At 36.9% G+C, this 13,875-nt stretch overlaps 1 protein-coding gene across 2 annotated transcripts in view; it reads right to left on the bottom strand.

The window, feature by feature from the left end:
- PPFIA2 (PTPRF interacting protein alpha 2) overlaps positions 1-13,875 on the bottom strand; it is a 534,766-nt gene that overhangs the window by 48,015 nt on the left and 472,876 nt on the right. For both annotated transcript variants that reach the window (XM_067559878.1, XM_067559879.1), the window contains exon 21: positions 8,319-8,412. In XM_067559878.1, the coding sequence (XP_067415979.1) occupies positions 8,319-8,412 (94 nt within the window). The remainder of the gene's footprint in view (positions 1-8,318; positions 8,413-13,875) is intronic.

The raw sequence follows: 13,875 nt of genomic DNA, 5'->3' as shown, positions 1-13,875 counted from the left end.
AAGGCATGAGATAAAAAAAATATTCTTATGGGCTAATATACAACAAAGAATGCACACTTAGAAGATAATGGGTTTTTATAAACATTACAAATACTAGAACATTTAGATGGATGGCAATTACAAAGAGCTTAATGAATGCAATTTTGATTAATTTTTAAAAACTGCATGTAATTAACAGCATCATTAGGAAAAAGCACTTTTATAGTGCAGTGGGCAAAGAGATTTTTTCTAGTTAAGAACGTATTAGCCCAGATTCTGCTCCCAGTCACACATATTAAACCATACTGAATATACAGGTGTTGTGTATGTGTATACCTGAGAGCAGCAGATCATCTAGTCTCACCTCTTGTATATCACAGGCAATTAACTTTCACCCAGTTACCTCTGTTTTGAGCTCAATGACTTGTGTTTGACTAAAGTATAATGTCCAGAAAGGCATCCAGTCTTGATTTGAAGATATCAAGAAGTGGAGACTCTTCCACATCCATTGGTAGTTTGTTCCAATGCTTAGTCACCCTCTCTGTTAACATTTTTTGCCTTATTTCTAATTTGAATTAGTCTGGTTTCAGCTTCTAGCTTTTTGCTCTTGTTATGCCTTTCTCCACTAGATTAAAGAGACCTTTAGTACCCAGGATTTTCTCCTCATCATGCTACTTATACACTGTAATCAAGCAACTTCTCAATCTTCTTTTTGAGAAGCTAAATATATTGAGCTCCTTAAATGTCTCAGTGAAAGGTATTTTCTCCAGTCTTCAAATAATTTCTGTGGCTCTTTTCTACACCCTCTCCCAATTTTTCAACAAACTTAAATAAAAGTAAAATCAGCAAAAGGAAAGAAAAGGAATGTAGCACTATTATGAATGTAAGTAGACAACAATCCTTTTTGCTCTATGCAAAAAAAAAAAAAAAAGATGCTAAGTAACAAAAATGTCCCTTCTCTTTAATGTAGGAAAGAAGAATTCCTAGACTCAACCGCGGCAGTACTTCCAGATTAAAGGCTAGCAAATTGTTAGTGAAATATTAACGATTCTGATCTGATATAGGTATCTGGTATAGAAAACAAACAGAGTTTTTCTTAACATAGAGAGTTTTTTAGAGTGGACCAGGCAGTCCCTAATCTTGCAAGGACTTATGCATGTGTGTAAACAGATGCATAAGTCTCTGCATGGTCAAAGCTTTCATGGATTTTTTGCTACCTGAGTTAAAAGCAGAAACTTGCATTTTGCAAATATAAGGCCTAATTGTGGTTTGTGTACTCTGAAAATTTATATTACTGTTTGAAAAATAATTTTAAAAATTCAGAACATGCATTCTGATTCAAGCAGATAAAAAGTTAAAGCTGGCAGCTCTGACCTTGACTCACTCTGGTGTTCCTGTTATTAGACTAAGGTGTAAAACTATAAAACAAAGTTTAGTGAGGGTGAACTGATCATTTTGAGGACACCTCTGCCTGTAGGTAATATTGTAGCTTCTATCCTAAGACTGATATTGACAAATGCAGCACAGAGCACAAGAAATTTGTTATCCTCAGAGTTGGAATCCTGTCACTGCGCTCTGCAGAAGAGGTGGTTGATTTATACAGACAAGTTTGGTAATGTGGGGAATAACTCAGCCTTAGGATCTGCTGAAGGAGTAAAAAATAAGACCGTTTCAAGCTATGATAGCAGTGCATTTGAGATGACATTCACTGTGGTAGGCAAATCAGCCTACTTAAACCTTGCCTTATGCAAATTAAATGACCATTTATGAGAGTGCACAGATAAGTTGGAAGCATGGAGTTACAGTCAGTGTAGATGGAGAAACTTTTTAATGTAATAACTTTTTATTTTTTTATTTATAGCTAATTTTACATTTAAACAAGAATTTTAATACTACTTCATATTTGGCATGTTTTCCTAATTTAAAATAAAAATTTCCAAAATGAAGTCTCCTATTTATAAGAAATGATATGAACTAATATGCCTGCCTGATACATGTAGATCAGGGGTTCTCAACCGGTGGTACGCGGAGGACGGCTTGGTGGTACGTGAGGCGTTCCCTGCCGCCGCCGCCGAATTCGCCCCTGCCGCTGCCGGTCCCCCCCCCCCTCGCTGAAGACGCGCATCATACCAACTGCTGCACCCCTGCTGCCGCTGAATTTCCCCCCTGCCGCCGAATATGCGTTTTCTACTGCCGCGGATTCCCCCCACCCTCCCCTGCTGCCTCCGAAATTCCTTCCCTCTGCAGGGTTTAGGCGGCGGGTGCTAGTGGTACTTGACCTGACCCGACTGGTACTGGGGAAAAAAAGGTTGAGAGCCGCTGATGTAGATAATGGTTGACTGCTTACACGTTTACCTCTTGGCACATGAATATAGATATTTGTTTTTGTAATGTGTATTGTGGAAATGCAGATAAAGTGGCTACATTTGAAATTTGACCCTAGATGACTATAGTATTAATTTGATACAACTGTCATTACTGAAACCCGGTGGGATAATTTGTGTGATTGGAATGTTAAAATCTGGTTATAACCTTTTAGGAAAGATAGGTAAAAGAGGTATGTTGGAGATTGGGGAGGGGGCGGGGGGAGGGGAAAAAAAGGGTGCCCTCTACACTAAAGACACCACAACCTGTTCTAGAGTTGTTGATAACTCAGAAGTGCAGGATCTTGAATGCCCAGGAAATGGCATCATTGGGGGTGGAGGGTTGTTACAGACCATCAAATCATACCAGAGAAAAAATTAGTTACTTCTTAAGCACCTGTCTGTAATGTGTAGAAAGAAAAAATTGTGTTATCATGAGGGACTTCAATTTGGGACTTCAATTTTGCTTGAAGTCTCATGCAGCCAGTAGTTAAACATCATTAGAGCTTCTAAAAATGATAGATGGTAATATTTTGACAAAAGGTATTATATGCAATACGAGGTAACTCTATTTTCGACCCCATTATGAAAGATAAATATAAAATCCACCAGAGAAGTAGATTGCACCATGGAAAGGGCCATCCAAATATCCTGGGAGAACCTGCTTCAGTACAGAAAAAAACACCAAATCCCTGACCACACACCCCTAGTTGTCACCTACCACCCCACACTGGAACCCATATGGTGTTATCCTCAAACAATAACAACCCATACCCGATGGGAACCACATTCTGAAAGAAATCTTTCCTGAAACATCTCTTCTGGCCTTCAAACAACCCCACAGCTTCACCAAGTTCATCCTCAGAAGCATGGTCGACACAGACCAGGACACACCAACTCAAAGCAGCACCAGGCCCTGCCAGAACAACAGATACAAAACCTCTAGACAAAACTTCATTGCTATGATGATCAATATCCCCACAACACATTTTCAAGATTTATGAGCCCTACACCTGCTTATCACAACAACTGGTAAACCTCACCCAGTGCATCAAATGTTCTAACAACAACTATGCATGTGAAACCAGATAATCACTACATTCTCGAATGAACTCACACAGAAATATGATAAAAGACAAAACCACCATATCATCTCTGGACAAACACTTTCATAAAGGGATCACTCTATATCTGATCTTTCAATACTTGTTGGCAAAAGGAAACCTACACCACACCTTCAAAAGGCAAGCCTGGAAACTTAAATTCATAACTCTGCTTGACCGCAAAAAAGATAGACTTAACAGGGATGCTGGTTTTATGGCTCATTACAACAAACTGTAACACACCACAGTGCCTACTGCCCTTAATTGCCCACTTCTAATCCTTTATGCATAACACTCTAACCCCCAATTGCCCACTTAATTTCAAGTGCCTGCCTCCAACTTTTGTTACCCTTTCTGCATAACAATCTGTCCCAACTTCTATTTAGCTCAGACACTCTGCTTCCTTCCTCAGACCTGTAGAAGAGCGCTGTGTAGCTTGAAAGCTTGTACCTTCTGCCAACAGAAGTTGGTCCAATACAAATATTACCTCAGCTACCTTGTCTCTCTCATATCCTGGGACCAACAAAGCTGCAATAACACTGCAAACAAGTCTTAACAAATGTAAGAATAAATCTATTTCTCTATTCTTAACCAAAGTTTCTTTTGCATAATAATAAATAATAATAAATAATAATAAAAATAATAATAATAATTTACAGTTCTATACTACCCTTCATCAGAGGTTCTCAAAGGTCTCTACAGGAATGTATTAATCCTCATAACAGATCTTTAAGGTTATAATTAAGCATAAGAGATAGATTTGCATGAAACTGCACAGTAAATCAGTGGCAGAATAAGAATAAACCCAGAAGATTCCTGACATTCACTTCCCTGCTCTAAATACTAGGCCACATTTAAGTTACAAATAATACCACTCTAAGTACTCAAATTAATGTGTGTTGTTACATCACGTGCCTTTTGTGGTCAGGTTTCACTGAAAACATACATAACCTTATGAATGTGTAGATGATACATCTAGCGAATGGCTGTATTATTGGATCAATTTTAGCATCATGATGGGATCAAACTATCAAATTCTGAAGAGCTAGTTTCCTTTCTCTTTGAAGTCCTAGGATAAAGATTCAGAGCTAATGACTAACTGTAACAACCAAATTCTAAGATGAAAATTGGCTCTTTTGGAATGTCTACAAAAGTCTTCCCCTATCATTGAGTAAGGTTGTTGATTTCACTTTGATAGTGTGTGAGTAGTTAAGTCAAATACACAGAAATATATAAAAAATAGCTAAATAGCATCCTCTAAGCAGGAAGCAGGAAAACTTTGAAGTATGATAATACGTTGATTACACCATAATCATAAGAGTGGAATTTGATATGCAGAAGTGTAGTACTCGCTCAGAAAACTTATCAGAGTAAAAGATATTATTCAGCAATGTATTTTGAATGTGTAAATAGCCAGTGCTAGAGAGCTACAATAGCATAATGTGAATTAAGTAGAAATATAAACCAGAATGTAAAAATTTTAAGAGTTCTAAGTTTTTTTAAGGTGTTTTTCCTCTCGGACAGAGTTCCTCTGAGCTCCTACTGAAATATTGTGGCTCACGTTTAAATAATTTAAAAATAATAATAATTATTATCTCAAAGCCAACACCTGTGTGAAATAAATATTGCAACAAAGCTGTGGTTACATTTTGGCTACTCGTAACTTTGTTGCAACATCAAGGAGAAAACCCATGTTTTCCAGCTCTACAACCACGGTCTCCTGCCACCTAAGTTGAAGGAGGAGCAGTAAGCAGTATAATAGTAGGGCTTAAGAATGAGCAAGTCTGATTTTATTCAGTAGAAGACAGTGGTATATATACATCTTCATTAAAGTCACCTGTTTATTAAAGTATTGTATTCCCATTTTATTGAAGGGGAAACTGGGGCACAGATAGTTTATGTGACTTGTCTAAGATCACACAGTAAGTTTATGGCAAAGACAGCATAGAATCCAGATCTCCTATCTCCCAGTCCTGTGTTGTAATTATTAGACAATGCTTCCTTGCCTTTTTCTCAGACCCGTCCTTCCAACTAAGAGGCAGTGGGTGGGGTTCCCATGTAGGTATCATTACAAAGCTATGTGAGGTGCTTCTTCCCCTTCAGGGTCTGAGCTTGCTTTCTTTGCAGTGTTCACAGGCCTTGACCAGTGGAAGCAAGGAGTTAAACAAAAGTCTTGTATTCAAACTTAGTTGCTGTGCCACTGGAAAACAAGACGGTCTACTAAAGTTAAACTCTCTCAGTTACCTTTTATAAAGATACCACATTGTTTATAAATAAGGTCCTGTCATTACAATATATTTCTATCATCATTAATGTGAGACACTGTATTTCTCTCATTTATATAGCCAAAATTGGTATTTTTCTCTCAGCTAAGACCTCCTCATTTATGCAAGGAGGGAGATATGCATTATTAAATGGGAGCAGGAAACGAGTCTGACATACTGAGACAAACCTTTTTACTTAAAGCTTTAAAAAATGAAGTATTGCACTCTTTTAACTTCTAATACACTTTAAGGTCTCACTCAGATTAAATGCCTTTATATTTCTAAAGCAGATCTGGTAACACGTGAATTCTGTTCCATCCATTTCACAGGTCCCTATCCCAGTATTGGTCATAATAAATTGACCTACATTCTTAATTTTTCTGTATTAGTTTTAGGCATGCAAATATATTCTGAATGAATTAAGGACCTCTGTGAAGGGACCAACCAAAGCACGTCCAAACTTGACTCTGCAAGTAGCCCAGGGGTATTCTGAATAGTAGTTTTTACAGTTCAGAAACCAAAAACTACATTAACCACTCTGAAAGGTGACCACTACATTGACCACTCTTAAATGATGGAACAAAGGTCTTCAGGAGATAGATATAAACATATGATTAGGGTTAAGTACGTACAATTGCCACTTGTATATTTTAGTAACGTGAGCTATCTGGAAAAAACATATTCCTGAAATACTAGCCCAAGATTATATTCTAAGTAGATGAGTCATAATCATAAAGAAAAGATTCCTAAATTAAGAGACCACATCAAATGATGATTTAGTTATGTCTTCTCCACATGGATCCAAGGACAGACACATGAGAAAACTTTGAAAAGCTGACAGCATGAGGAAGTATGGTTGTGTGAGATTAGTCACGAAATCTGGTAATAAATTATACTTTATATTTTTATCTGTATAGAAATCCAATATTTTCTAGGTATTGTATTTGTGTGATACAATTAATGTGTAAAACTGTATTTTCTGTGTTGTCCACTGTATTTAGATAAAAATTGTACATTCTATTAATAAATACTAACCTAACAAAATAAGAAAAGTGACTTATTTTGAAATATTTTTGTGGGCACGGTGGTAGCCTTTAAAATCTCAATATTTGCCACTTCACATTGATTGCAGTACTGTGGTATTTTCTATTCTCGGTATTGGAAGATAAATTAGTGTTATAGTGAATGTTGAATTTCTAATGGCACCCAATATAGTCTGTTTTCAGTGGTGGCTTCAAAAACTTTCAAGAAGCTTTGCAGATCTAAGGATAAGCAATTGAATTTTTTACAATATAATTTCATAAAATAGGTGTTTAATTTCCATAAAATATATAATTGAATGGCGATCTATAATTGATTTAAAGCTAAAAAATTCCAGATGCAGAGGAAAGATTGATCTGTTGTAGTATTCTTAAGAACAGTATCCTGAGTTTGGTGATCAAGGTCTCTGTTCTCTGTTGGAAGAGGATGCTGAAGGAAAGCTTCTTTACCCTTATTCATAGACTGTAAAGTTATCACCAATTTAAATTGAACACTCATATTTGTACATTAACCATAAACAGTGAGAGGTGTGTTATTCTCATGATTGAATACCACATCAAATAAATGGTTAAAATACACAATGCACATAATCCCACTGAGAAAAGCTGGAAAAGATCCCTGGATTTTCCTCATCAGAAGGACAGAATACTAAGCAAAGTATCCATCAAACCATGTAAAAGATCAGCCAAAGACTGAGATACATGAGCATACTGTAAATATGAAAAATCAAAAAGGGTTTTAAGGAAGCAAAATGTTGACACTCAAATGGTAATTAAAGAACAGGAATAAGCTTGGTTTTTTTAAAAAAAAACATTTTTCAGAGTGATTTTTAAGGAATGTCCTTTTTCTCCTCAGATAGCCTCTAATAACACTAGAATTACGAGACTGAATAGATTTTTGTGTGTGTGCGTCTTTTTAAAAAATGGACCTACCTACTTCCTTGCAGCTGTTATGACTCAGAGTGTATCAACTTTACAAGTAAGTGCAGCGGGGGAAAACATTTAATTATTCTATAATTTATGTGAACAAAAAGCTAGGTTGTCATTTTCTGACACCCACAAGAAAAAGAAAAGCTACCAGTGTCTATGGGGAATCTTTGTCCTTTATAATAGACTGAAATAATTATATGCTCAATGGATAATGCAAACAATCTTGCCTCCTCTTTTTCTTTTGGATAATCCATGCAAAAAGAGTTGGTAAGATGTTTCTTTCATTGCATGTTTAGTTTTAAAAACCACAATTAGCACAGGACATAATAATTAAACTGCAATGTCAAACAAATAAAAATGATCCTGTCTTTTAAACTCATGGTTTTTTGTGAATGATAAAATATTCTACCTTAAAAAATGTTTTAGTTTTAGTGTACTTTATTGCCATCTATTTCCACTATTTTAAACAATAATCCTGGGAAAACACACATATACTTAATGGTTAACTGCTACCATTAGCATTACCATTACCACAGATCCAGTCACTTGTTTGGTCATTCTTTCAGTTATGTGCATACCTAAGATGAAATACAAAATATGAACAAGGGAAGATGAAAATAAAATGAACAAGCCACCTACTTTTTCTTTAGTCTCCTGTCTTTTTCTGCTTGAGTTCCAAGTTTGCCTAATCCCAGAGAATCCTGTGCTGCAGCCTCTGTTTCCATAAAACCTCCTGTGTTGAAACAGTAAACAAAAAGGAACATATTTCCTCATAGTTCTTTTCTGGTTTATTCCTCTCCTCAACCCAACACAATTTTTATTTTACTGATTTATTTTTCTTTTTAAAATCTGCTGCTTGCTGAAAATACCTACTACCTATTTATAATCACAGAATTAATGAATAAATCTGACCAAACCTTGACGGAGCCTGTAGTTAACAAAAAAATCCTTCTCACTACCCAGAAGGGTCTGTGTAATGTTTTTAACCTCACAACACTCTTGTGAGGGAAATACTGTTATTTCAATTTCACAGATGGGAAACTGAGGCACAGGGAGACTAAGGGTATGTCAGCACTTTGAGCTGGAGATGTAATTAAGAACAGAAGAGCTGTCAGACTGGGTCAGACCATGGTCCATTTTGCCCAGTATCCTGTCTCCAAAAGTGGCCTGTATCACACCTTCAAGAGGAATGTATGTACCTGGGCAGTTATGGTATGATCCAGCCCTGTCTTCCACTCCCAGCTTCTGGTAGTCACCCTGTCATGTTGTTGCATTCCTGACCATCTTGGCTAATAGCCAGTGATGAACCTATTCTCCATTAACTTATCTAGTTCTTTTTTGATATTTTGGGCCATCACAACATCCCATGGCAATGAATTCAATAGGTTGGTTGTATGAAAAAGTACTTCCTCCTGTTTGTATTAAACCTGTTGCCTATTTATTTCATCAGATAATCCCCAGTTTTTACATTATGTGAAAGGGTAAATAACACTTCTCTTTCACTTTTTCTATACGATTCATGATTTTATAGACCTCTATAATATCCCTGCTAAATCATCTCTTTTCTAAGATGAACAGCTCTAATCTTTTTAGTTTCTTTTCATACGGAAGCTGTCAGTTCCACACCCTTGATCATCCTTGTTGCCCTTCTTTGAACCATTTGCAGTTCTACTATATCCTTTTTGAGATGGACCAAACAGAACTGGACACAGTATTCAAGGCATTGGTGCACCATAGATTATATAGTGACATTATGATATTGTATGTCTTATTTTCTATCCCTTTCCTAACAGTTCATAAAATACTGTTAGCTTTTTTGACCACTGGTGTACACTGAGCAGAAGTTTTCAGAGAACTATCAAGATCTCTTAGAACCCAGTTTAGAACCCATCATTGTATATGTACAGTCAGGATTATTTTTTCCAATGTGCATTACTTTGCACTTATCAATGTTGAATTTCATCTGCCATTTTGTTGCTCAGTCACCCAGTTTTGTGAGAATCTCTCTGTAACTCCTCAATGTCTGCTTTGGACTTAACTATCTTGAATAATTGTATATAGTCTGCAAACTATGCCAATTCACTATTCACCTCCTTTTTCCAGTTCACTAATGAATATGTTTTACAGGACAGGCCCCAGCTCGAGGAAACATACCTGTGCCAGCTTTCATCAACTAGCACACTAAAAACAATGTAGCCATGGAGGTTCAAAGGGCTAGACCCCCCCATACCCAAGTATATACCTGTCTAAGAGGCTAGGTACATATGCAGGGTGGCTAGCCTACCCCACTGCTTGCACTACTGTGGTATATTTTATTTTTAGCATACTAGCTCATTCAAATATAGCACAGGTCTGTCTCCTTGAGCTGGAAATTACACCTCTAGTTTGAAGTGCAGACATATCCTAAGTGACTTGCCCCAGGTTGCAAAGGAAGCTTCTGGTGAAGCAGCAAATTGAACTAGTCTATCTGGAGTCAAACCACATTACAAACCGCGGGCTAGATTGTGACTATATGATCTGCCCTGAAAAGGGGAAGTATGTTGTTGTGTTCCAAGAGCATGTGAGAAGGGATATTGTGACTGCTTATTTTCTCTGCTGCTTGGGGAAGAGAGTGAACAGCACTGGGGGCAGATCTGGTGCAGTATACAGTGCACAACATGCTGGCTCTGCTCACTTCTCACCCACACATGGGGGAGGTAGTAGCTCTATGGAGCCTGCTTCCCCTCCCAGGCTACTGCCCATGATATGGGTAGCTAGGACAAAAAACGAAGAGAGCACCTTACATCTCCTTACTCTATGGCAACTCCCTACTCCCTTGTGCAAGATTGGGGACACGATTTGGCCTTGAATTAGTACATATTAGCTATAGTACTAGATAATGTGTGCTATCAGGGACAATATAATAGAATTTACAATATTAGTTACTTTAAGCAACTAATTTTTCTAAAAAAGCCAGAAACAAATGGAAATAGGGTATCACACACAGGAACTATATCCCTGAAATTTGCAAACCACTTTAACATGCAGCTCAGTCAAGCCAGAGAAAAAAAATCTATTGACGCACTAGTTTAATAGTGTTGAAAAACAAATGCCCGTTTTAAAGTCATCCCTATAAAATACAAATCATTCCACTGTTATAATTGTCTAGAGGGCAAGGACACATTTTCTGAATTATAAACACGGCATTAGCCACATAACTTCCATGATGGCAGCTATGCATCTGATCACATACACACACAAAAATTATTGCTTTATTGTTAATGTTCTTTGATAAAGTATAATAGAATAGTTGTGCTGTTTAAATAACCAATAAGATATGGTGAACCTGGTGATTATGATAGCCATAGTCTTAAACGAATGTGAATGTGATAAGTACTTTCAAACACTCCTGTCTTACAAACTCATCCACACTATTACGCTCTGACAGATCAGCTTATATAATTGGGACCTAAAAATCACTGCAATATATGGTTTGTATTAGGGACAGACATAGCTAAAATGTAACACGAGAAGAAACACAAAAGGAAAGTTTAGCATAATATTTCAAAAGTATATTGGAAGATGCACAAGCTGATTAGATGAGTTAACAAAAGATGCAAATTCACCACAAAAATTCTTAAAGAAGTATAAATATGTAAAACATATTCTAAGCAATGTACTAGACTTTGGATAGTAATGCAAATAATTTAGCAGACATTGAAAGAATAACAACTTAGAAGAATAACAGAAATTTACCACTGGAAAACCAGTTCTCTTGAATACATACAAGAAATTTGGTACAAGGAAATCATCTAGGTAAAACCCTGGCCCTATTAAAGTCAATGATAAAACTCCTGATGTTCCAATATTGTTTTTTAATCAACATAACTCAAATGAGAGATTGTGATATATATATATATATAATATATATATATATATATATATTTTAGAGATATTACTAGTTCCAGCAATATTATGTGTGCTTAAAATCGCTGGAATCAGAAACATCTTTGAGATGAACTATTTAAGTGCACTCACTCGGTGTGTTTGTCTGTTTATGTGTGTGTGCGCATGTGCACATATGACTGCACACATGAATATATAAAAGTTAATTAACATTTTTGCTGAAGGCTAGTAAATAAGATCTATTTAACACTGTTGCTTTATTGAAAAAAAGGGAAAATATCTTCCAAGTAACAGAAAAAAATGAATATCTGTAATAGTAAATTTGTACTTGTACAGGCCAAATCAACATTAATGAAACCTGAATATCAGTCCTGAAAGAAAGAAGTTAATTAAGGACTTTATTTTATTCACTTTTCATTGTTAAGTTAATTTGTGACAACACATTAAAAAGCTGATATTAGCAATCAGAGGTACAATGATGGTAAGACTTGAATGTATAAGTCTCATGAGATAAAATCCTAATGTTAATGTAACTTGGAATACAATTATAACTATATAGTTATTATAGTTGTTATGGAACTAATTCAAGCAATACTGTAAAAATTTGTACTTTTTGTGCATTTTTCTACTATCTTGTATCACCTTTAAAATACTAGCTCTATATCAGTGTAAGCAAATAAGAACTGCCTGCCACAAAATAGTTCATTTTCTTCTCTTTTCTCATCTGCCTTGGTTCCAATTAAAGAGGAAACAAGCTGCTCTGTATTTCAGTAGTACACTGAACTCCCTTAATAGCTTCTAAAAATACTTTTGTTGCTTGTTTTTGGTTACCATATGTAATAATATGTTTTATGGATGCTGACTATGTTTATTTAAAACTTTATATAGTATTCTGAGGATTAGTTGCTGAGCAAGATTACTATGGAAATTGTCCTCACCGTGCAGAGGGCCCTTTGTCCGGCTAGATGGAGAAGGCTATTTGCCCTCCTTAACTACAGGGATGTGGCTTGTGCAGCAAGCTAGTGGAAAGAGGGCGTTGCCCTTTTTAAGGCCTCCCCCCAGAGGATTACCTCTTCCAGTTAGGAGGTAGGAAAACAGGACAGTGAAGCCTGGAAGGGAAGGGAGAGACGGACACTCTCACTCCCCCCCCCCCCCCCCGACTGGAAGGGAGCGGGGAGGTAAAGAGACAGGGGTGTATTTATATGCAGGGAAGTTCAAGAAAAGCCCTTTTTAACCCAGGACCAGAAGAGCAGCATCCACCCTCCTGCCCAGGAAAACAGTTCAAGTATAAAGTTTTATCATGATCCACTGAGGGCATTTTGCCTCTTTTCTTGTGGGGCTGGAGAGGAATTTTCCCTCACCACCAGATTGGCTTAGGCGAGGTGGGATTTTCACCTTCCCCACAGTGGATTGGAGACCTATTAGGTTAGGAAACAGCACTTAGGTTGTGATGTTGCAACTCATTATGTAAACTGGTGATGGATGTCCAGTGCAGGTACTCCACTGGGAATAGATACGGATCAGATAAAAAAGTAGGTTGGTAAAGGATTTAAAGGAGGTAGACTTTAAAAGGAGTGAAAAAAAGGGGTTGGGGGCAAATCCAAACTGTACAGCAGGAAGTCTATCTTCCCTCCTTCATAGCCCCCCCGCCTTAACTCTCATACAAGGGAGGTGGTGGGGTCCCTGCAGCGGGATGGTTGGACAAGGAGGAGGGATGATGGCAGCCCCCGAACATCGGGAAATAAGAATGGAATTACCTGCCCTGAACAATTTTATCTGTTGGGCATGTCCAGATACTTTAAGACTAAAGTTGTAGCCTAATTAAAACCACATCCAGTGCCTCCTGTTCTCCTTTTGGCATAGCCAGAAAAGCATCTATTGCAAATATTCACTAATGTCTGTCTGAAACTTCATGAATTGGTGCTTGGGAATCATAAATGTGTTTTTATCATATTAGGCATATATATCATCAACACTTTTAGGTATCATTAAGACAGTAAATTACTGTCATCTTCGGTTGCTTCTGAGACAATCTTTACAGGAAATTTCCATTCTGCACTGTAAAGCGCAGCACGGAAGATGAATACATTTATTTTATCTTTCTCCTCTGAGCTCTCAGTTACTGTAAATTCATATATTATTATGTATAATCTGCCAGTATCAATAAAATTGGTCTCATGGAATGTAAATGGGAATTAATAACCCAGTCTAAAGATATAAAATTCTCAATCAGTGCAGATGGGAACATGCATCTTGACTTGAGAGACCCATTTAATACATTTTGAAATGCACTGAACTACCAGATGATTGA

The sequence above is a fragment of the Emydura macquarii genome, unplaced genomic scaffold (genome assembly GCF_026122565.2).
Source record: "Emydura macquarii macquarii isolate MOO-44397 ecotype Brisbane River unplaced genomic scaffold, CSIRO-AGI_Emac_v2 contig_2205, whole genome shotgun sequence".
Lineage (NCBI taxonomy): Eukaryota > Metazoa > Chordata > Testudines > Chelidae > Emydura > Emydura macquarii.
The sequence above is the reverse complement of the archived record's forward strand: the minus strand, read 5'-3'. Positions and strand labels throughout refer to the sequence as shown.